At 45.1% G+C, this 27,152-nt stretch overlaps 1 protein-coding gene across 9 annotated transcripts in view; it reads left to right on the forward strand.

Moving 5' to 3' along the window:
* Nucleotides 1–300: 300 nt before the first annotated feature.
* mybpc1 (myosin binding protein C1) overlaps nucleotides 301–27,152 on the forward strand; it is a 158,281-nt gene continuing 131,429 nt past the window's right edge. For all 9 annotated transcript variants that reach the window (XM_063057635.1, XM_063057633.1, XM_063057634.1 and 6 more), the window contains exons 1-2: nucleotides 301–393; nucleotides 22,776–23,042. In XM_063057635.1, the coding sequence (XP_062913705.1) occupies nucleotides 369–393; nucleotides 22,776–23,042 (292 nt within the window). In that variant the 5' untranslated portion in view covers nucleotides 301–368. The remainder of the gene's footprint in view (nucleotides 394–22,775; nucleotides 23,043–27,152) is intronic.

A 27,152-nucleotide genomic window follows, 5' to 3' on the forward strand; every position in this document is an offset into this window, starting at 1 on the left:
CACACAGGAGTAACGGAGGACGAAACAGCTGTTACTCCGGATCCACTAAAAACACAATCAGAACAATCCTCCAAAACACATCGTTCTCCACACAGACTAACCATGTAAATAAAGAGTCGCCAGGCGGTGGGGTGAGGCGGCCGGTACCGGTCTCACCGCCCCGAATACAGTGGGCAATGCAGCTGGCGGTCCCAGCGCTGGCCTTTCCACATTCGGCCGGCGGGAGGCGGGAGGCGGGCACGTCTGACGGCACTGTATAAATAGGAAGATGGGCAATTGTCTGTTATCTCCGTCTTTGCATCGCCTGCAGAGGGTCATGTTGTGAACCGCGAGTCGCGGCAGGGACACGCGGGGGACTACCACTAGCCATGCCAGAACCGGTGAGAAAGACAGGTAAGATCAGACAGCTGGCAGGGACGAGTGGGGAGGATGCACATTACCTCTGTCCCGCCGAAGGTTTCTTGAATACAGTTATGTTGTCTGACTGAAGCAGCCGGGATTCCCCCGAATGTTGCGGGTTTCACGCAGCTAAAAGGCAAACAACAACAGGCTCACGTTTCATGGACAGAGTTGCCGCTCGGCTAATGGGTTAGCACAGTAGGGCAATGCAAGAAATTACGGAGTTCGTTGTCATAGATCTATTCTGCACAAATACAGGCCATTCGACCCAACCAGTCCATGCCGACCATGTTACTCGCCCAAATTACTGTGTTGGACACACTTATCATTCCAATCGCCGCCCCTGTATTCGCTTCTTAAACGATACGGTATCGTACCCGCTTGAACCACTTGCCGGCAGCTCGTTCCACACACCCACCACCACCCGTGTATGAAAACGTTACCTCCCACGCCCCTTTTAAATCTTTCCCTCTTCACTCGAAACCTATGCCCCCTAGTTTTGGTCTCCCCTACCCTGGGGAATAGCCTGTTAAGGTCCACCTTATCCTATGCCTCTCCTCGTTTTTTAACCCAGCTATGTTTGCTCCTCATTCTCCCACTTTTCAAGAAATAAAGACCCAGTCTGGACAATGCATTGTAAACAAGAGAGAATTTGCAGGTGCGGGAAATCCGAGCAACACACACAAAATGCTGGAGGAACTCAGCAGACCAGGCAGCATCACTGGAAAAGAGTGCAGTCGACGTTTCGGGCCGAAACCCTTCGGCATGAACAGTTGATGTTTCTGGTCCAGACCCTTCATCAGTTCTGGGCTTTTCACGGACGCTGCCTGATCTGCTGAGTTCCTCCAGCATTCTGGGTGTTGCTCAGGATTTCCAGCATCTGAAGAATCTCGTGTTCATCTACTGTCCACCGAGGACCTATCCTCATCCCCTTCTGTCTCAGAGTTGCATGCTTCCATTGACACATTACCCAAATCTGTAGAGCCTGCATCCATGTTCTTAGAGTCATAGAGCAACACAGGCCCTTTGGCCCATCCAGTCCATACTGACCACAGTGCCAACCCAGCTTGTCCCAATTTCCTGCATTCGGTCTGTATCTATGCAAACCTCAGCCCTCCATGTACCTCTCCAAGTTCCTCTTAAATGATACTATTGTACCTGCCTCAACCACTTCCTCTGGGAGCTCATTCCATAGACCCACCACTGTGTGAAGAAGTTGACCCTCAGCCCCCTTTTAAATCTTTCCCCTCTCACCCTAACCCTTTTCCCCCTAGATTGGGTTCCCCTTACCCAGGGGGAAAGATTGTTACTGTCTATGTTACTGCCCCTCCTAATTTTAATCAATGCTGTTTAAAGTTCTAGTATACTTTCTTCTGCACTCTGTTATTGTTTTACCTTATACTATTTCAATATACTGTGTAATGATCTGATCTGTATGGGCAGTATGCAAAACACGATTTTCACTGTATCTAGGTACATTGTGGGGTAGAAGTTAGTGCAACACTTCGCAGCACTAGCAAACGGGGTTTAATTCCGTCACTCTCTCCATAATTCCGTCACTCTTTCTCCGTAATTCCGTCACTCTCTGTCTGTAATTCCGTCACTCTCTCTGTAATTTCATCACTCTTTGTCCGTAATTCCATCTCTCTCTGTAATTACATCACTCTCTGTAAGGAGTTTGTACATTCTCCTCATGACCATGTGAGTTTCCTCCTGTTGCTCTGGTTAGGGTTAGTGAGTTGTGGAGATGCTACACTGGTGCATATATGTTTCACTGTATATTTAGGGTACATGTGACAAATAAAGCTAATTTTTACATATGATAATAAAAATACAATTCTAATTCCGATTCCCATCTTTGCCCGCACCTACTCCCTCAATCTCCATTTGGCTCTGCACCATTCTTTCTCTGTTCTAGAATTCATTCACTCAACCATTGCCTGTCCAGCCCTCTCTCTTCCCTCCCCGTCCCCATGAGCCTACACTCTGACCCAGCAACAAGCATTCTGCTGGAGGAACCCAGCAGTTGGAACAGCATCTGTGGGGGACACTGTTTGCTCTTCCCCACAGATGCTGCTGGACCTGCTGAGACCTGCCAGCACATTGGACACACCAGGGAGATGTAGAAGCTGGAGTCTGCAGCAACACACAGCCTGCTGGAGGAACTCAGCAGAACAGGCTGATTCTCATGTTTGTGTGATAACACTCCCTCCGCTCCTATATTGCTCTGCATTTTGGCATTTCAAGTCTTCTGTGTCTCCATTCATGAAGTTTTTGGTCACACTTGGGACCAAATTCCCTTACTATCAGCTTCAGGAACAGTTATTACCCTACAACCATCAGACCCTTGAACCAGTGCGGATAGATTCCACAATCTATAGACTCACTTTCAAGGACTCTACAACTCATTATCTCAGTGTTATTTATTTATTTTAACTTGCACAATTTGTCTTTTTTGCACACTGATTGTCACTGTTAGTGAAACACAGCTTTTTCATAAATTCTATCATATTTCTATATTTTCCTGTAAATGTCTGCAGGAAAATCTATCTCAAAGTAGTATACAGTAACATATATGTACGTTGATAATGAATTCACTTCGGACTTTTGAACTTTGAACTTCTGCTTAGTGAAATCTACTGTGTCATTCCATGGAATTGGAGGATGGATAGAATCCTGGAAACTGTGGACGGAGAAATGTAAGGAACTTGGCAATGGAATAACAGAATTTCCTCCTCTCTCTCTGCCAGCCTTTTCTGTCCCCTGTTATCACCCTGTTGGTGTTCACTCGTCTCTCTCTTTCTCCCTTTCTCACCGGCTGTGCCTGTAAGGGTTCTGGGTTGGGGATGGGGATCTCTCAGACTGACGGGTCTGAGGGTGACATGGTATCTTAGCCGTTAGTGCAGTGCTTTACGGTGCCAGTGATCAGGTTCAATTCCCGCTGCTGTCTGGAAAGCGTTGGTACATTCTCCCCCAGACTGCGTGGGTTTCCGCTGGGTGCTCCGGTTTCCTATGGGTTAGGGTTAGTAAGATGTGGACATGCTATGTTGGTGCCAAAGGCATGGCAACACTTGTGGGCTGCCCCCAGCACATCCTCGGGCTGTGTTGGTCACAAACATTGCAGTTCATTATAAGGGTGTTTGCATGCACTGATCACTTGGTAACTCTTGTGCACTTCAGAAGTACTCAATGGGTATTAAAACAGTTTGGGATATGCTGGGGTGTTTGAAAGCAGGATTGATTTTTCTGTCTCTATGTTTCCCTTTTCTCCCATTTTCTCTTTCACATTCTTGAGTTATTTCAGGATGAGGAGGGAGGTGAATGAAGCCTCCTCAACCAGCGAGTGGGGTCAAGGCGCCTCTGTCACAATGGCTCAGAGGCTTTGCAATTCCAATTTTAGTGGAGTGAATCAGATTGGATTAAATGTCTTCTACTGCCTGTCAGCACCCTGTCCCAGGGACTGGCAAACCAGGATGTGTTGTACAGCTGCTGCTTGTCAGTACCTCTCTGGCTGCCGACAGCTCTTCAGGGCAAATGAAAAATGAAGACTGGATTAGGGCTTTGGGCTGCAATTCAGTGCCACTTCTCCAGTCACAATCCTCCGACCCTCTGTCCATAACCAGGGTCAGGCTACTCCCCCTAACCAGGGTCAGGCTGTTCCTCATAACCGGGGTCAGCATAGAATAGTAACTATGACAGGATCAATGAAAGATCAACCAGAGTGCAGAAGACAACAAACTGTGCAAATGCAAATATAAATATGGAAACCATAGAAAGGGTGCAGAGGAGATAACCCTAGGTAATTTCTAAGGTAAGGACATTATCGGCACAGCATTGTGGGCCAAAGGGCCTGTATTGCGCTGTAGGTTTTCTATGTTTCTAAATAGCAATAAATAATGAGAACATGAGATAGTGGGATAAAGACTGTTTAAAGTGAGATCACTGGTCGTGGGAATGTCTCAACGGTGGGGCAAGTGAATGTAGTTATCCCCTTTGTTCAGGAGCCTAATGGTTGAGGGATAGTAAGTGTTCTTGATCCAGGCAGTGAGAGTCTTGGGGCTCTTGCGCTTTCTACCTGATGGCAGTAGCAAACAGAGAAATACATCATTTGCGTCGCAACCAACCGAGTCTGAGGATGCACTGGGAGCAGCCCACGAGTGTCATGGTGCTTCTAGCATCAAATGTAGCACGCCCACAAAAACTGGTTGTTTTGGAATTTGGGAGGAAATTGGAGCACCTGGAGGAAACCCCTGAGGTCACTGAGAGAACTCTTTACAAACAGTGGTGGGGATTGAACCCCAGTCACTGACAATGCCAACCGCTACACTGCTGTGCTGCACCTGTCTTATCACCGGCTTATTGAATGTGAAATTTGTTGTTTTGTGGCAGCAGTACATTGTAAAGTCACAAAATTACTGTAAGTTATAAAAAATAGTCCAAACACAAGATATAATGAGATAGGATTCATAGAAACATAGAAAATAGGTGCAGGAGTAGGCCATTCGGCCCTTTGAGCCTGCACCGCCATTTATTATGATCACCGCTGATCATCCAACTCAGAACCCTGTACCAGCCTTCCCTCCATACCCCCTGATCCCCGTAGCCACAAGGGCCATATCTAACTCCCTCTTAAATATAGCCAATGAACTGGTCTCAACTGTTTCCTGTGGCAGAGAATTCCACAGATTCACCAATCTCTGTGTGAAGAAGTTTTTCCTCATCTCGGTCCTAAAAGGCTTCCCCTTTATCCTCAAACTGTGACCCCCAATGGTTCATGGACCATTCTGAAATCTGAGGGGGAAGAATCTGTTTCCGAATAGTGATTCTGAGTAGGGTGTTGGTCTTCAGGCTCCTGTACCTTCTCCCTGATGGTAGTAATAAGAAGAGGGCCTGTCCTGGGTGGTGAGGGTCCTTAGTGATCGATGCCACTTTCTTGAAGATGTCCTTGATGGTGGAGAGAGTTGAGCCCACAATAGAGCTACAACCCTCTACAGCCTCTTGTGATCCTGTGGATTGGAACTTCCATATCAGGCCGTGATGCAACACCGTACATCTGTAGAGATTTGTGTATGTCTTTGGGGACATACCTAGTCTCCTCAAACTCCTATTGAAGTAGAGTCACTGGTCTGTCTTCTTCATGCTTGCATCAGTATTCCGGGCCCAGATAGATCCTCCAAGATGGAGATTTCACACTGCATCTTTATTAAGGACCCCCATCGCCCAGGACATGCCGGCAACTCATTGCTACCATCAGGAGGGAGGTACAGGAGCCTAACTATATACACTCACTGTTTCAGGAACAGCTTCTTCCCCATCGCCATCAGATTTCTGAATAGACAATGAATCCATGAACACCACCTCAATATTATTTTTTCTCTTTTTTACTATGTAAATTATTTTTAATAAATACTTGTAATTTATAGTATTTTATTGTTATGTACTGTGGCTGCTAAACAACAAATTTCACGACATATAGCAGTGATACTAAACCTGATTCTGATTCTGCATCTGGGTATGTTAGGGGTGTTACAGCTCTCTCCCGCCCAATGTACCTCCATCCCATTGACCCGATAATCCAAGGCATAGATAGAGTGGGCAGATAGCGAATTTTTCCCAGGGTAGAAATGGCTAACACAAGAAGGTATACGGTAATTTTTAAGTACAGTAGGGGAAGACAGAGGAAGGTGAGTGCATGGAATGCCCTGTCAGGGGCGGTGATAGAGCCAGAAACATTAGGAACACTTTAGAAACTTTCAGATAGGCACGTGGATGACAGAAAAATAGAGAGTTATTGGGGAGGAAGGGTTAGACTGATGTTAAAGTAGGTTAAAAGGTTCAAAGTAAATTTATTATCAAAGTATATATACATATCACCATATACTAGCACGAGAGATTTATTTTCTTGTGGGCATTCAAGGTCAAACATAATAGAGACAATGAAAAACCATACACCAACATAGACCAATAAGCAACCAACGTGCAAAAGAAGACAAGCTGTGCAAATAAAAAGGATGGGTGGATAGATAGATAGATAGAAATGTAATACTGAGATTATAAGTTGTAGAATCCTGAAAACGAGTCCATAGGTTGTGGAGTCAGCTCAGAGTTGAGAGTGAAGTTATCCACACTGGTTCAGGAGCCTGATAATTGTAGGGTAATACTGTTCCTGAATCGATGGTGTGGGACACAAAGGGTCTGTACAGTGCTGTCTTGTTCTATGTTCAATGTTATGCGATGGTCAGTTTGGCCAGTGTCTCTCTCCCTGTTTATTTACAGGGAATGGATGTTGCTGGTAGTTCTGACATTTGTTGTTACTTTCTAGTTTCTACTGACAGCCTAAGAGTTAACTGCACTAAGTCCCCGCCGACCCCCCACCCCCCACCCCCCCGGCCAGAATAAGGACATTCCCTGAGTCATCTAGAAGGGATTTAACAACAATCCAGTTGTCTGCTCAGATGAAGCCCCCGTGTGAAATCTGCACAGCTGTGGGACTGGTGAGGAGTGGGACTGAATCAGGAACTCAATCCCTGCTGCAGAATTTAAACATGACTGGAGTTACCATTCTCCAGGTAGCCCTGCTCTTTGCCTACCTAGCATCAATCTTCTGGGCACGACCAGGAGCAAAAGCCAAGAGAAGAGGTCAGGGGAGTGGTTAAAAATAATTGTTCTTATTTCTGTCAACCTCCTTGTTTACCTGTTTGTTAGGGAGATGAAGATGGGGCCTGCAATCAAATTATTACAGCTGCCAGCATTAAGTTATCCATCTGGGTGACAATGAGGCAGCTTGGTTTCTGATTGGTTGGAGGTGCATCACATGGATAGAAGTGACTCAGCCAATCATGGCTACGTAGCAGCGGGTCCTCGGTGATGAATGTTCCCGGAATCAGTCCCGGCAAAGGGAGTGACCTAACTCCCTGAGACTCATTCAGATTCCTGAAGCTAACTTGATGCCATGTCACAACAAGTTTACTGAGGCACTGGGGAGGATGTCAGAGAGAGTCCAGGGCTTGTGCCAGAGCTGAGGCTATTAATAACAGGCTCCTTTCTCAGTGAGTTGTCGAGTGCTAGAGCAGAAAAGGCCATGTGTCTACCAGGTAAACACTGCAGAAGATTAAAGATTACCTTTATTTGGTACCTTAGCATAGTGAAAAGCATTGCTTGTGTCACTGATCATCACAGTTGTGGCTGTACGGAGACAGCCCGCAAGAGTTGCCACCCTTCTGGCGCCAACATAACAGGCCTACCACTTACTAACCCTAACCCTATGTCTTTGGAATGTGGGAGGAAACTGGAGCACCCAGAGGAAACCCACACAGTCGCGGGGAAAACATACAAGCTCACAGACAGCGATGGGAATTGAATCCCAATCTTCCGATTGCTGGTACTATAAGTTCAACATTCAGAGTAAATTTATTATCAAACTAGATATATGTCACCATTTACAACTCCGAGATTCATTTTCTTGCAGGCATTCACAGTAAATAGAAAGAAACACAATCAAATGAATGAAAAATCTCACACAATGGAGATGGGCAAACAATCAATATGCAAACGAGAACAAAACTGTGTAAATACATAAAGAAAAGAAATAAAATAAAATAAATAAGCAATAAATATGGAGAACATGAGTGGTACAGTCGTTGGAAGTGAAAGTATAGGCTGTGGAATCGCTTCAGATTTCGGAGTGGGTGCATGGGAGTGTAGTGGTTAGCCCCTGGGTTCAATTCCCACTGCTCCCAGTAAGGAGTTCGTACATTCTTCATGTGACCACATCGTTTCCTCTGGGTGCTCCAGTTTCCTCCCGCAGTTGAAAGTTGTGCTGGTTGGTGGGTTATTTGGTCACAGCAAATTGTCCCGTGATTAAACTAGATTTAAATTAGTATTTGCTGGTGACATTGCTCAGAGGACCAGAGGCACCTGTTCCACGTTGTATCTCAATCAATGAATCAATCAATAAATAAAAGTTATCCTAATGTTTGAGGGGTAATAACTGTTCCTGAAGGCTTCCATACCTCCTTCTTGATGGCAGGAGCGAGGAGAGGGGTTGGCCTGGGTAATGGGGTCCCTGCTGATGGATGCTGCTTTCCTGTGGCACTGCTCCTTGTGAATGTGCTGGATGGTAGTGCGGTAAAGTGTTATGTAAATTGCTATGCTACTCTGCCGTTCTGGAGGCCATAGATTTAAGATGAGGGGGGTTTGAAGGGCAAATTCTTCATAACATATCTACGGAATGAGCCGCAGGTACTTGAATCTGGTCCTGGTACAGAGTCTCAACTCAAAACATCAACTGTTCCTTCTTCGCACGTCGCTGGAATGTAGGAGAAGTCAAGAAACCAGAGTGGCCAGAGGAAAACCCTCGGGGAGAACATACAAACTCCTTACAGACAGGGGCAGGAATTGAACCCCGATCGGTGATTCCTAGCACTGTAAAGATTTACACCATTGCCCAGTCACACTAAAACCAAATTCACTCACACTCCCTCACTTAACTCCCTGTCTAAATGAATATTAAACTTAGTGTTTGTATCTGATTCCACTGCCTTCTCTGCCAGTGTATTCTGGACATTAACCTCTCTCTCTGCCAGAGTATTCGAGATATTAACCCCTCTCTCTCCGGCAGAGTATTCTGGACATTAACCTCTCTCTCTGCCAGTGTATTCTGGATATCAACCTCTCTCTCTGCCAGTGTATTCTGGATATTACCCATTCTCAGTGTAAAATAAACTTACATCTTGTGTCCCCTTTAAAACCCCCTTGTTTTTAATGTCCCTACGTATCTATCCTTTCTACGCCTCTTATAATCTGTTATCCCATTGGGCAGCAAAGTACCGTAGTGGCTAGTGTAACACTTTACAGCGCCAGTGACCAGGGTTCAATGATTATAAGGAGTTTGTACGTTCTCCCAGCAACTATATCGGTTACTTCCAGATGCTCTGGTTTCTTCCCACACCCCAGAGTTGTATGGATTGGGGTTAGTAGGCTGTGGGCATGCTACATTGAAACCAGAAGCATGGCGACACTTGCAGGCTGCCCCCAGCACATCCTCATCTTTAGAATGTGGGAGGAAATATTTCATCCTTGGTATTTCTCAAGGCAAAACAAATTTGCGTCCTTTTCTTTAAAAAAAACAAGTTATTTAGTTTTTGATTTCATCAGTGTTTGTGCGATCTTGCTTTGTGCAAGATGCTCATAGTGTACTTCACTATCGTTCACCCATGGGTGCTGCCCTCCAATGTTCAATCAGTGGAATGACAAGCTGTAGTCCATGTGTCAGTGCATACATTCATTCATCTGTAGACTGCTGAGATATCTTGCCAATACCGCACATACACCATCGGTTTCCACCACAGGTATATGGAGGAATTTAAGGTGGTGGGGGGGGTTATACGGGAGGCAGGGTTTAAGGGTCGGCACAACATTGTGGGCCGAAGGGCCTGTACTGTGCTGTATTACTCTATAATTTACAGGACATGCCACTCAGGGACATGGGCTATATTATATTTTTTTGAGCGGCTGTATTTTGCTGCTATCTTATATGTGCTATGTGTGCTTTGTGCTGTGTATGACTGTTGGTACTGTGTTTTGTACCTTGGCCCTGGAGGAACACTGTTTTGTTTGGCTCTTCTCATGGAGTGTTCATGTCTGGTTGCATGATAATTAAACTTGAACTTTAAGTAATTAGTATTCTGTAGGCTGCAGGGTCCTAAGAGAAACACTTACAACAAGAATGTAAAGTACACTGCATTCTGGTTTATTGTGACACATTGAGACCAGGACATTTTGGCCCAATTAAGTGACTGCTTCAATTAACCAAAGTTTCATGGAAATTGTTAAAAGGGTATAAAAAAAAGAGAAAAACTACAATTTAATTGAGTAACAAATTATGTATTTAAATGAAATGCAGAACAAATTAGAACACTGCCAAGAATAATACAGTACTTGTATTGGAGGGGTCGTGACTGTCACATGACAGCACTACCCACTACCTGGTCGAAAGGCACACAACCTGCCAATCAAGGTTTGACCCCTCCTCACCCATCAATGCACACCTAACCATTGGCCCCTTTAATTAGCCTTGTACTTGGCCTCGGGCAATTGGCCTTTGTAATCAGTTTAACTCTGCTGGCACCGAGCCATTGGCCCCCCGGTGAACTACCTGGGCTGGATCCTCCAGCCCTCCTGCACTAAAAAGGTGCCACGTGTGCTGGGCTCTCTCTCTCTTTGCCATCTCCGAGAGACCACCCTGCTTCACTCCAGACTGAGAACTGTGGGATGGCACTGGAGAAATTGTTGGTGAGCTATGCATTGAATAGGGTTGGGAGTGTTGATTATTGTCTCTAATAGCATTGAGCCGTGCTTGCACAGATTCAAGGGGTGGCAGGTATAGTATTGACTTTTCCCATGTGTGTGTGTATGTACTTTGTTTCCATGCAATTTTTCCCATGTTCGTTATTAATCGTCCGCATGTGTTTTATTGCCAATCTGACTTTTCTCACGACTGCTGTAAATTGTGTGCATGTTGCTTCTGTTGCCATTTTCCTACGTTTGCCTTCTGTAAATAAAATCCTTTACTACCAAGACCGTGTGTCCGGAGTGCTTGCCTTTGAGACCTACCGAATCTGTTTCCTCACTTACAACAGTACTATAAAACTGTATTAGTTCCTAGTAGTTATCATAGTCATAGTCATACTTTATTGATCCCGGGAGAAATTGGTTTTTGTTACATTTGCACCATAAGTAATTAAATAGTAATAAAACCATAAATAGTTAAATAGTAATATGTAAATTATCCCAAGAAATAAGTCCAGGACCAGCCTATTGGCTCAGGGTGTCTGACCCTCCAAGGGAGGAGTTGTAAAGTTTGATGGCCACAGGCAGGAATGACTTCCTATGACGCTTTGTGTTGCATCTCGGTGGAATGAGTCTCTGGCTGAATGTACTCCTGTGCCCAACCCAGTACATTATGTAGTGGATGGGAGACATTGTCCAAGATGGCATGCAACTTAGACAGCATCCTCTCTTCAGACACCACCGTCAGAGAGTCCAGTTCCATCCCCACAACATCACTGGCCTTACGAATGAGCTTGTTGATTCTGTTGGTGTCTGCTACCCTCAGCCTGTTGCCCCAGCACACAATAGCAAACATGATCGCACTGGCCACCACAGACTCATGGCGAGGAATAGAGGAATTCATCCAGTGTACGCTGCTGTGTTCTTTTGATTGACTGTAAATGACCAAAATGAGGCAGACATCCACTGCAGATCATAGCTTTCCAGCAGAAGGACAAAGTGAAAAAACAAAACCAAAATAACTGCTTCTTGAATCGGCGTCTGTGACCCAAATAGATAACGTAACACAAGCACATGTAACTGACGCTATTTGAATTCAGTTTGCTCTGTAGTGTCCAACAACCATGCAAGTGTACAAGACTGACGCTAGTTAGAAACCGTTCAGCAACAGTCTCCCGTCCCAGTGAAGCAGCGTGGTGTTCCAAATAAACAAGCAGAATCCTGGCTATTTTCTTGATGAACTTTGCTCCTTAAGAATTGTCCCAAATATGCAGCTGCCCCGTTTACATTTATTCTATCCTGACTTATGGAAGTGAATGCTGGACCATTTCTCCAGCAATGGAAAAGAGACTAGAAGCAGCTGAATTACGGTTCTACAGGAGAATGTTAAAAATATCATGGACCACACACACATCAAATGAAGAAGTTCTCAGAAGAGCCCAAGCAGTTCGATCACTCATACCAACAATAAGAGAAAGACAACTCAGATTCCTAGGACACATCATGCGGAAAGATGATCTGGAAAAACTCGTACTCTCTGGAAAGATTGAGGGGAGCAAACCTAGAGGAAGACCTCGGCTTATGTACATCAAAAGCATAGCCAGGTGGCTACACATTGAGGAAATGGAAGTCATCCAAAAAACGGATAGATCTATATGGAAAACCATGGTCACCAAAGTCTGCATCGGATATGGTACCCAGACAGACAGATATATATACTGTCATTCACATTTTCTCTATTATAATGTATTGCATTGTACTGCTGCCGCAAAGACAACAAATTTCACAACATATGTGATGATATTAAACCTGATTCTGATTCCAGTTGTGATTCCCCGTTAATAGTAATGATCCCACTGAGGGATATGGAGCTAAGCTCAGTTTTCTTGACCTCCTCGTGGATGTGCTGTCTGTCTCACGGGGCACCTTCTCCTGTGTCCACTGCTGTCTTGGCCAGCCTCCAACTGTGAACCAGAGTGTGGACATCCCGCAGTTAGACAGCAGCTGGGAGCCCTGGTCTCATTTTCAGAAATTACCAGATACTGATTGAAGGTGACCTTCCCTCGAGCTTCTCGGGTATCTATCACTGTGCCTGCCAATAATGTGTGACGTTAACTGCTGTATTGAGATGTGTGGGGTGTCATGTTTGCTCTTGGTAAGTGCTGCCTGCAGCTGACTGCCAGCAGTAGGTAAGGATCTGGAGACTTCATCGCAGTTGAGTTGTTAACTCAGATCCTTGGGTGGCGAGGTGGAGATACGTTGCTACCAAAGAAGGTGTAAGGTGCTTCTTCCCTCCATTAGCGCCTGCAGGTCACCCTGGGGCAAGGTGTAGCATTTGCTTAGCACCCTCCCCACCCCCCCGCCACCCCGATCAGGATCACGTGAAGCCATGGGAGCAGATGGTGGATGGTCATATAAGCAGCTGGTGCCTATCACAAATCAATAGAACATAGAAATCTACAGCACATTACAGGCCCTTCGGCCCACAATGTTAGAAAACCATAGAAACTACAGCACAGAAACAGGCCTTTTGGCCCTTCTTGGCTGTGCCGAACCATTTTCTGCCTAGTCCCACTGACCTGCACACGGACCATATCCCTCCATACACCTCCCATCCATGTATCTGTCCAATTTATTCTTAAATGTTAAAAAAAACCCGCATTTACCACCTCATCTGGCAGCTCATTCCATACTCCCACCACTCTCTGTGTGAAGAAGCCCCCCCTAATGTTCCCTTTAAACTTTTCCCCCCTCACCCTTAACCCATGTCCTCTGGTTTTTTTCTCCCCTTGCCTCAGTGGAAAAAGCCTGCTTGCATTCACTCTATCTATACCCATCATAATTTTATATACCTCTATCAAATCTCCCCTCATTCTTCTACGCTCCAGGGAATAAAGTCCTAAACTATTCAACCTTTCTCTGTAACTGAGTTTCTCAAGTCCCAGCAACATTGTTGTGCCAACCTTGTAACCTACTCTAGAAACTGCCCAGAATTTCCCTACTGCATCGCCCTCTAAGCTTCATGCATCTAACAAAGAGGCTCTTAAAATACCCTATTGTATCTGCTTCCACCACCACTGCCAGCAGTGCATTCCACACACTCACCACTCCCTGTGTGAAGACTTACCCCTGACACCCCTTCGGTACCTAGTCCCAAGCACCTTAAAATTATGCCCCTTGTGATAACCATTTCAGCCCTGGAAAAAAGCCTCTGGCTATCCACACGATCAATGCCCCTCATCGTCTTCTGCACCTCTATCAGGTCACCTCTCATCCTCCGTCGCTCCAAGGAAAAAAGGCCGAGTTCACTCAACCTATTCTCATAAGGCATGCTCCCCAATCCAGGCAACATCCTTGTAAATCTCCTCAGCACTCTCTCTATAGTATCCACATTCTTCCTGTAGCGAGGTGACCAGAACTGAGCACAGTACTCCAGGTGGGGTCTTATATAGCTGTAACATTACCACATGGCTCTCGAACTCAATCCCACTGTTGATGAAGGTCAACACCATATGCCTTCTTAACAACACTGTCAACCTGCACAGCAGTTCTGAGTGTCCTATGGACACGGATCCCAAGATCTCGCTGATCCTCCACACTGCCAAGAGTCTTACCATTAATATTATATTCTGTTTTCAAATTTGACCTACTGAAATCAACCACTTCACACTTATCTGGGTTGAAGTTCATCTGCCACTTCTCAGCCCAGTTTTGCATCCTATCGATGTCCCACTGTAACCTTTGACTATTCTCCAGAATATCCACAAAACCCCAACCTTTGCGTCTTCAGCAAACTTACTAACCCGTCTCCCCACTTCTTCATCCAGGTCATTTATAAAAATCACAAAGAGGAGGGGTCCCAGAACAGATCCCTGCAGAACACCACTGGTCACCGACCTCCACGCAGAATACGAACCATTTACAACCACCCTTTGCCTTCTGTGGGCAAGCCAATTCTGAATCCACAAAGCAAGGTCTCCTTGGATCCCAAGCCACCTTACTTTCTGAATGAGCCTTGCATGGGGAACCTTATTGAATGTCTTATTGAAATCCATATACACTACATCCACTGCTCTACCTTCATCAATGCATTTTGTTACATCCTCAAATAATTCAATCAGGCTCGAAAGGCATGGCGTATCCTTGACAAAGTCATGCTGACTATCTCTAATCAGATTATGTCTCTCCAAAATGCTCATAAATCCTGCCTCTCAGGATCTTCTCCAACAACTTGCCCACCACTGATGTAAGATTCACTGGCTTATAATTTCCTGGGTATCTCTACTCCCTTTCTTGAACAAGGGAACAACATTTTCAATCCTCCAATCTTCGGTACTTCTCCCTTCCCTATTGATGATGCAAAGATCATTGCCAGAGGCTCAGCAATCTCCTCCCTTGCCTCCCACAGTAGCCTGGGGTACATCTCATCTGGTCCCAGTGACTTATCCAACTTAATGCTTTTCTCAATGTCTAGATGCTCAAGTGTTTCAGTCTGTGGTAAGTCATCCCCACAATTGCCAAAGTCCTTTTCCCTGGTGAATGCTGTATACTGAAGTCCTGGTTATGTGACCACTGACGCCAGGCAGACACTCTCTAAAGAGTATTGATAATGGCTGGGGTCACCCGTCTCGTAAAGACACTGCCCAGAAGAAGGCAATGGCAAACCACTTCTGTGGAAAACTTTGCCAAGAGCAATCACGGTCGTGGAAAGACCGTGATCGCCCACGTTATACGACATGACACATGATGATGGTAAACTTAGATTGGAGGTGTTAACTGCTGATTATACATCGCATTGGGATACGATGGATGAGTAACTGGGGACATGACGTTGTGGGGGGCGTACAAAAGAGACCCCGATGAAGGGTCTGTGTGTGTCAGACAAACTTGGGTTGTTTTCGCTGGAGCATTGGCAGCTGAAGGGGGGCGGGGGCGTGGTGACCTGATAGAAGCTTATAAAACATGAGAAGCAGAGACAGGATAGATTCCCACTGTTTATTTCCCAGGATGGAAATTTAAATCTTCACCCACTTTCCCCGTCCCCTATCATCTGCCGGCTTGTACTCCTCCCCCTCATCCTACCTTCTCACTCTGGAATCATCCCTCTTCTGTTCCAGTCCTGACGAAGGATCTCAGCCCAAAAGGTTGACTCTTATTCCTCTCCATGGATGTTGTCTGACCCGCTGAGTTCCTCCAGCGTCGTGCGTGTGTGTGTGTTGCTCTGGATTTCCAACATCTGTTGAACCTCATGTGTTTGTGATCAGAGGGATGTGTAAGGGAGGAGAGGTTAACTTATGTTGATACCTCATTGACTGACATGACAGGTGAGGGACAAAGGGGATGGGTGGGGGAGAAGCATGAAGTGATGGGTGGAAGAGATAAAGGGCTGAGGAAGATGGAATCTGATAGGAGAGGAGATGGACCACGGGAGAGAGGGAAGGAGGAGGGGCCCCAAGGGGAGGAGATGGGCAGGTGAGAAGAAGAGAAGGGATGAGAGGATAAGGGTAACAATCCCGTGCTTCAGACATCCATACTGAGACTAGAGTTTTATTCTAGGACTAGTAATTGAGTGAATTAAAATCCTTCACCAGAGAGCAGGTGAAAGGGCTGCCTCACAGTTCTAAAGACCCAATCCTCAAAAAGTCCTCAGGAAGGCAGCATCCATGATTAAAGATGCTCACTATCTGGGACATACTCACTTCTCATTACTGCCATCGGGGTGGAGGTACAGAAACCTGCAGACACACACTCAGCAGATTAGGAAGAGCTTCTTCTACTCTGCCATCACATTTCTGAGCAATCCCTGAACCGGCGAACCCTACTTCACTATTTTCCTCTCTTTTTGCACTAATTTTTCTCATATTTCTTGCTGTAACTTGGAGTATTTTTTATATACTTCACTGTACTGCTGTCACAAAACAACAAATTTCATTTTGTAAGTTTCCCCCGTGATTGTGTGGGGTTTCCCTGGGTGCTCCCGTTTCCTCTCATGTCCCAAAGATGTACAAGTTGGAAGATTAATTGGCTATTTTAAGTTAACCCTAGGATTATAGAAAAGTACAGCATAGAAACAGGTCCTTCAGCCCATCTAGTATCCATTGAACCATGGCTCTCCATACCCCTACCATCCCTGTACCTATGTAAACTTCTTTTAAACATTGAAATCAAGTTCACATGGACACTTGTGCTGGCAGCTCATTCCACACTCTCACGACCTCAAAACAAAGAAGTTTCCCCTCATGTTCCTCAAACTTCTCACCTTTCACCCTTAACCCATGATCTCTGGTTGTGGTCCTACCCAACCTCAGAGGAAAAAGCCTGCTTGCATTTACCCTATCACTACCCCTCATAATTTTGTATACCTTTATCAAATCTCCTCTCAATCTTCTATGTTCCAAGGAATACAGTCCTAACCAGTTCAATCTTTCCATACAACTCAGGTCCTCCAGTCCTAGCAACATCCTCCTAAATTTTCTCTGTACTCTTTCAACATTATTTGCATCTTTCCTGTAGGCAGGTGACCAAAACTGTGCACAATACTCCAAATTAGGCCTCACTAATGTCTTATACAACTTCAACATAACATCCCATCACCTGTACTCAATACATTGATTTATGAAGTTCAACATGCCAAAAGCTTTCATAACAACCCTATCTACCTGTGCTGCACTTTCAATGAATTATGGACCTATATTTCCAGATCCCTCTGTTCTACCGCACCCCTCAGTGCCCGACCGTTCACTGTGTAAGACCTACCCTGGTTGGTCCTACCGAAGTTCAACACTTCACACTTGTCTGCATTCAATTCCATCTGCCATTTTTCCAGCTGGTGCAGATCCCTCTGCAAGCCATGATAGCTGCCTTTGCAGTCCACTACACCCCCAATCTTGGTGTCATCTGCAAATTTGCTGATCCAGTTAAACACATTATCATCCAGATCAGTGATATAAATGACAAATAATAACACACTCAGCACTGATCCCTGCATCACACCACTAGTCAGAGGCCTCCACCTCAAGGGCCAATCATCTGCTTTCACTCTAGTTTCTTCCACAAAGCCAATGTCTAATCCAATTCAATACCTCGTCTTTTTGCCCAACCGACTGAGCCTTCTTGACCAACCTCCCATGCAGGATCTTGTCAAATGCCTGCCAAAGTCCATGTAGCCAAGATCCACTGCCTTGTCTTCATCAACTTTCCTGGTAACTTCCTCAAAAAAAACTCTATAAGATTGGTTAGACGTGACCTACCACACACCCCTAATGTAGATGTGTGACAGGAGTATAAGGTTGAGGCCAATGGGCAACTGGGACAGCGCTAAACACATGCAGATGGGACCAGCTCAGTGGGCAACACAGTCAGTAGGAACTAGACGGGATGAAGGGCCTGTTTCCATGTTGTGACTCTATGATTATGATATTGAATAGGGTTGTAAAGGGAACTTTCAGTACATTGATCTTCATAAATCAGAGTACTGAGCACAGGAGTTGGGATGTTATGTTGAAATTGTATAAGCATTGGTGAAGCTTAATTTGGAGAATGGTGTGCAGTTCTGGTCACCTACATACAGGGAAAGTATCAATAAGACAAAGAGTACATGGAAAATTTACAAGGATGTTGCTGGCACTTGAAGACTGGAGTAACAGGGAAATGTTGAATAGGTTGGGAATGAGGGGAGATTTGATAGAGGCATTCAAAATCATGAGGAGTATAGATAGGGTAAATGCAAGCAGGTTTCTTCCCTCAGGTCGGGTGAGTTGAGAACTACAGGTCATAGGTTAAGGGTGAAAGGCTTAATGTTTAGGGCAAACATAATGGGGAACTTCTTCGTTCAGGGGCTGGTACGAGTTGTAATAGCTGTCAGTGGAATTGGTAGTTGCAGATTCAATTGTAACATTTAAGAGAAGTTTGGGTAGGTACATCGATGGGAGGGGTATAGAGGGCTTTGGTCCAGGTGCAGGTCAATGGGACTAGGCAGACAGACTAGATGGACTGAAGGGTCTTATGATTCCATGATTAATATGTCACAAGGAAATAATGAGGCAATGGGTTTGATAGGAATAAGCTGAGAGTCGGGATACACTTGATGTGCCAAATAGGCTCATATGTCATGAGAAAATAAATTTGGCATAATTGGTATAAGCCCATTTAGAAATGTGGCAGCTGGTAAAATTTCATCTTCCCCAAAACATCCTGGTGTAATTCTACACTGCCATCATAGAGAGCATCCTCACATCAACTATTGCTGTCTGGTCTGGTGCAGCATCCTCTCACAGTACACAAAAACTACAGCCAACTGTCAGGTCAGCAGAGAAGGTCATTGGCTGCAGACTACCATCACTGCAAGAACAGCACAGCACAGGAATCGACCCTTTCGTCCACAACGTTGTGCTGAACCAGTTAGATTTGTAATCAAATAGCCATCTAAATTAATTCCTTCTGCCGTCACAATGTCCATATCCTTCCATTTTCCTCACATTTATGTGTCTATCTAAACGTCTTTTAAAAATCTCTAATGTACCTGCCTCTACCACCACCCCAGGCTGTGCATTCCAGGCACCCATCACTCTCTTTATATGAAAACCTGCCCCTCATATACCCTTTAAAATTACCCCCTCTCACCTTCAATGCATGCCCTCTTGTATTAGACATTTCAACCCTAGGAAAAAGATACCAGCTGTCTATTCTATCTATGCCTCTCATAATCTTATAAACCTCCATCAGATCTCTCTGCAGCCTCCAGCACTCGAGAGAAAACAACTCAAGTTTGTCCAACCTCTTGTTCTAGCTCATGCCCTCTAATCCAGGCAGCATCCTGGTGAACCTATTCTGTATCCTCTTCAAGACCCCGACATCCTTCCCAAAGTGGGATGACCAGAGCTGTCTCCAGTACTCCAGATGTGACCTAACTAGAGTTTTATAAAGCTGTAATATAACTTCATGAAAATAACTTCCTTTCTTGTATGTGTTTTTTAAAAATTTATTCATTTACGGGATGTGGGCGTCACCAGCTTAGCCAGCATTTATTGCCCATCGCTAGTTTGTCTTGAGAAGGTGGTGATGAGTGGCTTCTTTAACTGTTGAAGACCCTGAGGTGTAGGTTCACCCACAGCGCTGTTAGGGAGGGAATGCCATGATTTTGACCCAGTGACAATGAAGGAACAGTGATATGTTTCCAAGTCAGGATGGTGAGTGACTTGGAGGAGTTTTCCCAAGTGGTGGTGTTCCCAGGTATCTGTTGTTCTTGTCCTTCAAGATGGTAGTGGTCGTGGATCTGGAAGGTGCTGCCTTAGGAACTTTGGTGTGTTGTTGCAGTGCGTCTTGTAGATAGTACACACTGCTGCAACTGTTCGTCGATGGTAGAGGAATCGGATGCTTGTGGAAGGGGTACCAATCAAGTGGGCTGCCTTGTGCTGGATGGTGTCAAGCTTCCTGAGTGTTGATGGAGCTGGTCTCATCCAGGTGAGTGTGTCTAGGACAAAGAAGCAGGCAGGAAATAGGGCCATTAAAAACAACAAACTTCATGCCATCTTAAAAATTTCTTCCCAGGCAGTTAATTTGAACAACCATACCAGTTATCCCCCACCCCCTCTACTTATTACCCATGATAGTGCTGTAAACACTTTAAACCACTGTTTATAATGTTGTTTACATTGTAAATACATGCGGTTATTTATGTATTTCTGCATTTTAAAGTATTAGGAGACACAGAAAAGTACAGCACAGAAACAGGCCCTAGTCTGTGATTACCTATTTCGTCACACCCTGACCAGTACACCACATCAATTTGCTAATACCTGTGAACGTACACTCAATAGCCAGTACTGAGCAACATAAAGCCACTTTGTACTATCCTTTAACCTGCACCCGATTAAGTGGCCACTGAGTGTATGTTTGTGGTTTCTGCTGCAGTAGCCCATCCACTTCAAGGTTTAACATGTTGTTCATTCAGAGATGCTGTTCTGCACACTATTGTGAATCATGTGATATTTGAGAAACTGTCAGCTTGAACCAGTCTGTCCATTCTCTTCTGACCTCTCTCATTAACAAGGCATTTTCACCCACAGAACTGCCGCTCACTGTTTTTCACACCATTCTCTGTAAACTCGAGAAGATGTTGTGGGTGAAAATCTCAGGAGATCAGCAGTATCTGAGATACTGCTAGCACCAACAATCATTCCACAGTCAAAGTCACTTAGGTCACATTTCTTCCCCTTTCTGATGTCTGGTCTGAACAACAACTGGACCTCTTGACCATGTCTGCATGCTTTAATGCATTGAGTTGCTCTGATGTGATTGGCTGATTAGATATTTGCATTAACAAGCAGCTGTACCTAGTAAAGTGAGCACTGAATAGAGTTGATCCTTGGTTATGTGGCCCAATGAGATGATATCTAGTAGTGTTGGACCGTGCTTACGGCAAGATACTCCATTTCATTAGTGACACAGAACAACTGAAGGGCCAGTGGGATTGTTGTGTAAGGATCATCAGAGGGTCATTCAGGCCACAGGAGAAATCCGTGGAAAGCATTGTGTGAAAGGTGGTGGGTGACTAGCTAATCTGGAACAGAGTGAAGGTTGAAAGGGTAAATATAGATAGGGATGAGACACACACTGTGGAACTCAATGTGTCTTCTGCTATTGGCTCAGGGAAATGTCCTATGTGGAATGTAGTTGGGTCAGGCTGGAATAATGCAAGTTGCAATGTTAGACTGTGCACGGGGTCAATAAGGATCAGTGAAAAATTCCACAGAGATTTACCACCCTGAGAGCCTGGGACACTAATATCCTCACAGTCTCCCCAGGTTATCCTGCGGGGTCACACATCGTGTCCGGGCAGCACGGGCTGTGCAGGCAAGCAATGATAATAAAGATTAAGTTTATCTTTTGTCACACGTACAGTACTTCAAAACATGCAATGAATCTGGGAAGATCCTTCCTGACATCTTGTACACCAGTCCAGAAAAAGTCGACTGTAAGTGATGGAAACAGCCCAGTCCATCACAGACAAAACCCTCTCCACCATTGAGCACATTTACCTGGAGCACTTTCGCAAGAAAGCAGCATCCATCATCAAGAACTCCACCAACAGGGCCTTGTCCTCTTCTTGCTGCTGCCATCAGGAAGGAGGTACGAGGGTCTTAGTTCCATGCCACTAGGGTCAGGAGCAGATATAACCCTTCCTGCACCAGTGTGGATAACTTCACTCACCACAACACTGGCAACACACATCAAAGTTGCTGGTGAACGCAGCAGGTCAGGCAGCATCTCTAGGAAGAGGTACAGTCGACGTTTCAGGCCGAGACCGCCTGAAACGTCGACTGTACCTCTTCCTAGAGATGCTGCCTGGCCTGCTGCGTTCACCAGCAACTTTGATGTGTGTTGCTTGAATCTCCAGCATCTGCAGAATTCCTCGTTTGTTCACCACAACACTGAATTGATTCCACAATCTACAGAAACAAGAGAAAATCTGCAGATGCGGAAGGGTTTCGGCCCTGAAATGTCAACTGTACTCTTTTCTTAGATGCTGCCCGGCCTGCTGAGTTCCTCCAACATTTTGCGCCATAACCTACAGACTCATCTTCAAGGACTTGACAACTCGTGTTTGCAATATTATTTACTTTTTTATTTGCACAATTTGCCTTTGTTTGCACATTGATTGTCAGTCTTTGTGTACGGCAGTGGTTAGCACAACGCTTCACAGTACATGCGACGCAGGTTCATTTCCCACTGCAGCCCGTAAGGAGGTTGTGTGTTCTCCCCATGATCGCGTGACTTTCCTCTGGGTGCTCTGGTTTCCTCCCACAGTCCAAAGACGTACCGGTTGATAGGTTAATTGGTCATTGTAAATTGTCCTGTGATTAGGCTCGGATTAAATCCGGGAATTGCTAGGTAGCGTGACTCGAAGGGCCCAAAGCACCCATTCTGTGCTGTATCTCAATAAATAAAATGAAATTTCTATTGTAGTTATATGCATGTAAATGCATCCAGGAAAACTAATCTTAAGGGATTTTAAGTTTGATTTTGACTTTGATTATGTCTGCTTTTGGACAAGGTTCAGCGTGACAATGTTTTCTCTCCTACAGTGTCGGCGTTTACCAAGAAACCTAAGACCCTAGAGGTGACAGCCGGGAGTCAGGCAGAGTTTGTGGCCGAAGTCACCAAGGCAGATGTTAAAGTAAAATGGCAAAGAGATGGCAAAGATATCCAGGCAGGTGCAAAGCACACTATTACATCAGAAGGAGTGAAGCATAAGCTGATCGTCAACAATGCAACGAAGGAGGATGAGGTGGTGTATGCAGTCATCAGTGGCACGTCTAAAGTCAAGTTCGAACTCAAGGTCAAGGAAGGAGGTAGGATCAGAAAGAGCAATTCATCTCACTTATTCCCTTTGTTCAATCTCACCGTCTGGATTTGTCACTTCTCCAGCTTTTTATTTATTTAGGAGATACCGCACAAAACAGGGCTTCAGGCCCAATGAACCACACCACAGGCAACCCACCAATTTAACCCTAGCCCAATCACGGGACAATTTACAATGACCAATTAACCTACTGACTGGTATGTCTTTGGACTGTGGGAGGAAACCAGAGCACCTGGAGGAAACCAGCACGCACGCATGAAGGAACGTACCAACTTGCTTACAGAAGATGCCGGAATTGAGCTCCAAACTCAGACGTCTCGAGGTGTAATAGTGTCCCACTAGCGGCTACACTACTGTGGCACCTCAAGAAAAGTTCTGACAACCTCAAATGCTAATGCTGTTTCTCAGTCCGTAGGTGCAGCCTGACCATACGACCATTAGAGAAAGGAGCAGAATTAGGCTATTTAGCCCATCATGTCTGCTTCGACATTCCATCATGGCTAACTTATTATTCCTCTCAACCCCATTCCTCTGCCTTCTCTCCAGAATCTTTGGCACCCTGACTAATTAAGAACCTATCAAACTCTGCTTTAAATATACCCAGTGACTTGGCCATGGCCATCTATGGCAATGCATTCCACAGATTCACCACCCTCTGGCTAAAAAAAATTCCTCCTCATCTCTGTTCTAAATGGACGTCCTTCTATTCTGAGGCTGTGCCCTCTGGTCCTAGACTCTCCCACTAAGAAACATCCTCTCCACATCCGCTCTGTCTGGGCCTTTCAATATTCAATAAGTTTCAATGAGATCCCCTCTCATTCTTTTAAGCTCCAGTGACTACAGCCTGAGAGTCATCAAATGCTGCTCAAACATTAACCCTTTCGTTCCTGGGATCATTCTCACGAACCTCCTCAGAACTCTCTCCAATGCCAGCACATCCCTTCTTAGATAAGAGACCCAAAACTGCTCACATTACTCCAAGTGTGGTCTGACCAAAGCCTTATAAAGTATTAGCATTATGTCCTTGCTTTCATGTCCTAGTTCTCTGGAAATGGATGCTACCATCTGTTTTCAGATTTTATTTTTACTTTATTTATTTAGAGACGCAGAGTGGTATAGGCCCTTCCGACCCAACACGCCAATTGCACCATATGACCCACCAACCTACTAACCCGTACACCTTTGGAATGTGGGAGGAAACGGAAGTACGCAGAGGAAACTCATGCCATCATGGGGAGAATGTACAGTACAAATTCTTCAGAGACAGTGGGTCACCGGCACTGTAAGAGCGCTCTGCTAACCGCTATGCTCCCGTGCTGTCCCGGTTTTCATCTGACCAGTCACAGGCAGTAAGCATACACCGCGAATCAAGGAGTATGAGCCCACAATGTTGGGCCCAAGAAACTAGCTACCATGGACCTCCAACATTTCTCATCCAATAAAGATACCAATAGAAATCTGACTTAAGTTTATTAACACTTTGGATTCCCAGCAGTTTTCGAACACAGGACACAGAACAGTACAACACAGGAACAGGTGCTTCTGCCCAAATATTATGCCAAGCTAATTAAAAAGTAATTAAACGCCCAACTAAACTAATCCCTTCTGCTTTCACAATGTCCATATCCTACCATTTCACACACTTTCATGTGCCAGACAGGGTGGTTTGAGTATCTCAGAAATGACCGATCTCCTGGGATTTTTGCACACAACAGTCTCCAGAGTTTACAGAGAATAGTGCGAAAAACAAAAAAATAATCTAGTGAGCGGCAGTTCTGTGGGTGAACGTGGCTTTCTATTGAGAGGGATCAGAGGAGAATGGCCAGACTGGTTCAAGCGATAGTAACTCATATAACCACGTATTACAACAGTGGTGTGCAGAAGAACATCTCTGAATGCACAACATATCGAACTTTGAAGTTGGTGGGCTACAGCAGCAGACAATCATGCTGGGTTCCACTCCTGCACTCAATAAAGTAGCCACTGACTCTAAATATTATCATATATTACCTTGAGATTCATTTTCTTACAGAAAAATAAAGAAATACAATAGAATTTATGGAAAACCATCCAACATGGACCAATTGGGAATGAAACATTCAAGAGTAGCCCTCATTACAATTCACTCCTGTAAATTGAGGGGACATGATTTTAAGGGGATGGGAGGAAAGTGTGTGGGTGGGATGTCAGAGGTAAGTTTTATACACAGGGTACATGGAAGACGCTGCCAGGGGTGGTGGTAGAGGCAGATACGTTTAACAGACTCTTAGATAGGCATATGGATGATAGAAAAACGGAGGGCTATGTAGAAGGGAAGGGTTAAATTTATCTTTGTATAGATTAAAGGATCAGCACAACAATGTGGGATGAAGGGTCAGTAGTGTTCTATGTTCTGTGCACCAGGCAAAAACCAAACTCTGCCCTCACACCAGAGTTTTAGTTAAATAGTCATGTTTTAAATTAATTCATAAGATTTCAGCATCGTGACCAGGCCAGCATTTTATTCCCACCCTGAATTGCCCTTGGGAGGGTGTGGGGGTGGAGGTGAGCTGCCTGTCTGAACCACTGCAGTCTTTCTGGTGACGGTGCCCCAGTACCTCTGTTGTGAAGGAGGTTCCAGAATTTAGACCCAGCAACATTGGCAAGCCATCAATACCGTATACAGCCAGGTTGGGATGACATGTGACCAGAAGGCAGCGTTCCCAGTGCCCATGGCCCTTCTCCTTGGTAGGGCTGGGAGTTGTTGTCATGGCTGACCAATTCCACTTCACTAAAACTTGTGCAACAGCACTATAGTGGTTGTTGTAACTGCGTCACAGCACTAGCAACCCAGATCCAATTCCTGCCGCTGTCTATAAGGAGTTTGTAGGTTCTGCCCGTGACTGTGTGTGTTTTCTCTGGGTGCTCCGATTTCCTCCCACATTTGAAAGACATATAGGTGAATTAGGTTAATTGATCATTCAGGTATAAATGGGTGGTATGGTCTTGTTGGGCCAGAAGGACCTACTGCCATGTTATATCTCTAAACCGGCACCACAGTAGCATTGTGGTTAGTGCAACATATTTACAGCTTGGAGCATCAGAGCTCAGAGATCAATTCCACCATCTACTATACGTACGGGTTTCCTCCCAAAGCCCAAAGACCTACCAGTTTGTAGGGTAATTGGTCATTATAAGTTGTCGTGTGATTAGGCTAGTGTTAAATTGGTGGGTTGCTGGGCGTTAAGACTCAGTGGGCTGGAAGGGTTTGTTCCGCACTGTATCTCTAAATAAATAAATGTCTTTTAAAAATGATTAAAGGTTAGAGTAGATTAGAGTGACATGGCAGCAGAGCAGCTAGTGCAAGCTTTATATTACCAGCGATCCCTGGTCAGGCTTCAGTTCTCACTACCTGAGCAATACGCTGTTATCCGTCACACCATCACAAGCGAGGAGCGTGGGCTCGCTGGTGGGTGCTGGACAATAAAACGGAGCAGAGAGATGAGAGACCCTTCGGTGTAACATTATCAGTTAAAGAATGGAGAGGGAGAAGGGGAATCTCCTTTCCCAAACGACCACACATGTAGACAGGGTGAGGACGGCATCTGGCATGCAAACCTTCACTGGTCATGAAAAAGTAAGGAGACCATGTTGCTGCTCGGCACAGTAGTGTTGTGGTTAGCGTAATGCTTTACAGTGCCATCGCCTATAATTGAGGTTCAAATGCTGCCTCTGTCTGTAAGGAGTTTGCACTTTCCCCCCTGTGACTGCATGAATTTGTACCCAGTGCTCTGGTTTCCACCCACATTCCAAAAACGTACAGCATGGATTAGGATTAGTAAGCTGTAGGCATGCTGCAGTGGCGAGGGAAACGTGGTGACACTCGTGGGCTGCCGCCCGTACATCCTCCGATTGTGTTGGTCGACGACACAAACAACACTTCTTACTGTATGTTTCGAAGTACACTGACAAATAAAACTCATCTTTAGTTCACTCTGGTGTCTGGTACTATTGCAATCGCGCACAAAGATCTCTCCAATTCTGACCTCCTGCATGTCCCTAAAATATAAACACTCTGTTATTGACAGCTGTGGCCTCAGCTGTTTGAGTAATGGAATTC

The sequence above is a fragment of the Mobula hypostoma genome, chromosome 9, assembly GCF_963921235.1.
Source record: "Mobula hypostoma chromosome 9, sMobHyp1.1, whole genome shotgun sequence".
NCBI classification, from domain to species: domain Eukaryota; kingdom Metazoa; phylum Chordata; class Chondrichthyes; order Myliobatiformes; family Myliobatidae; genus Mobula; species Mobula hypostoma.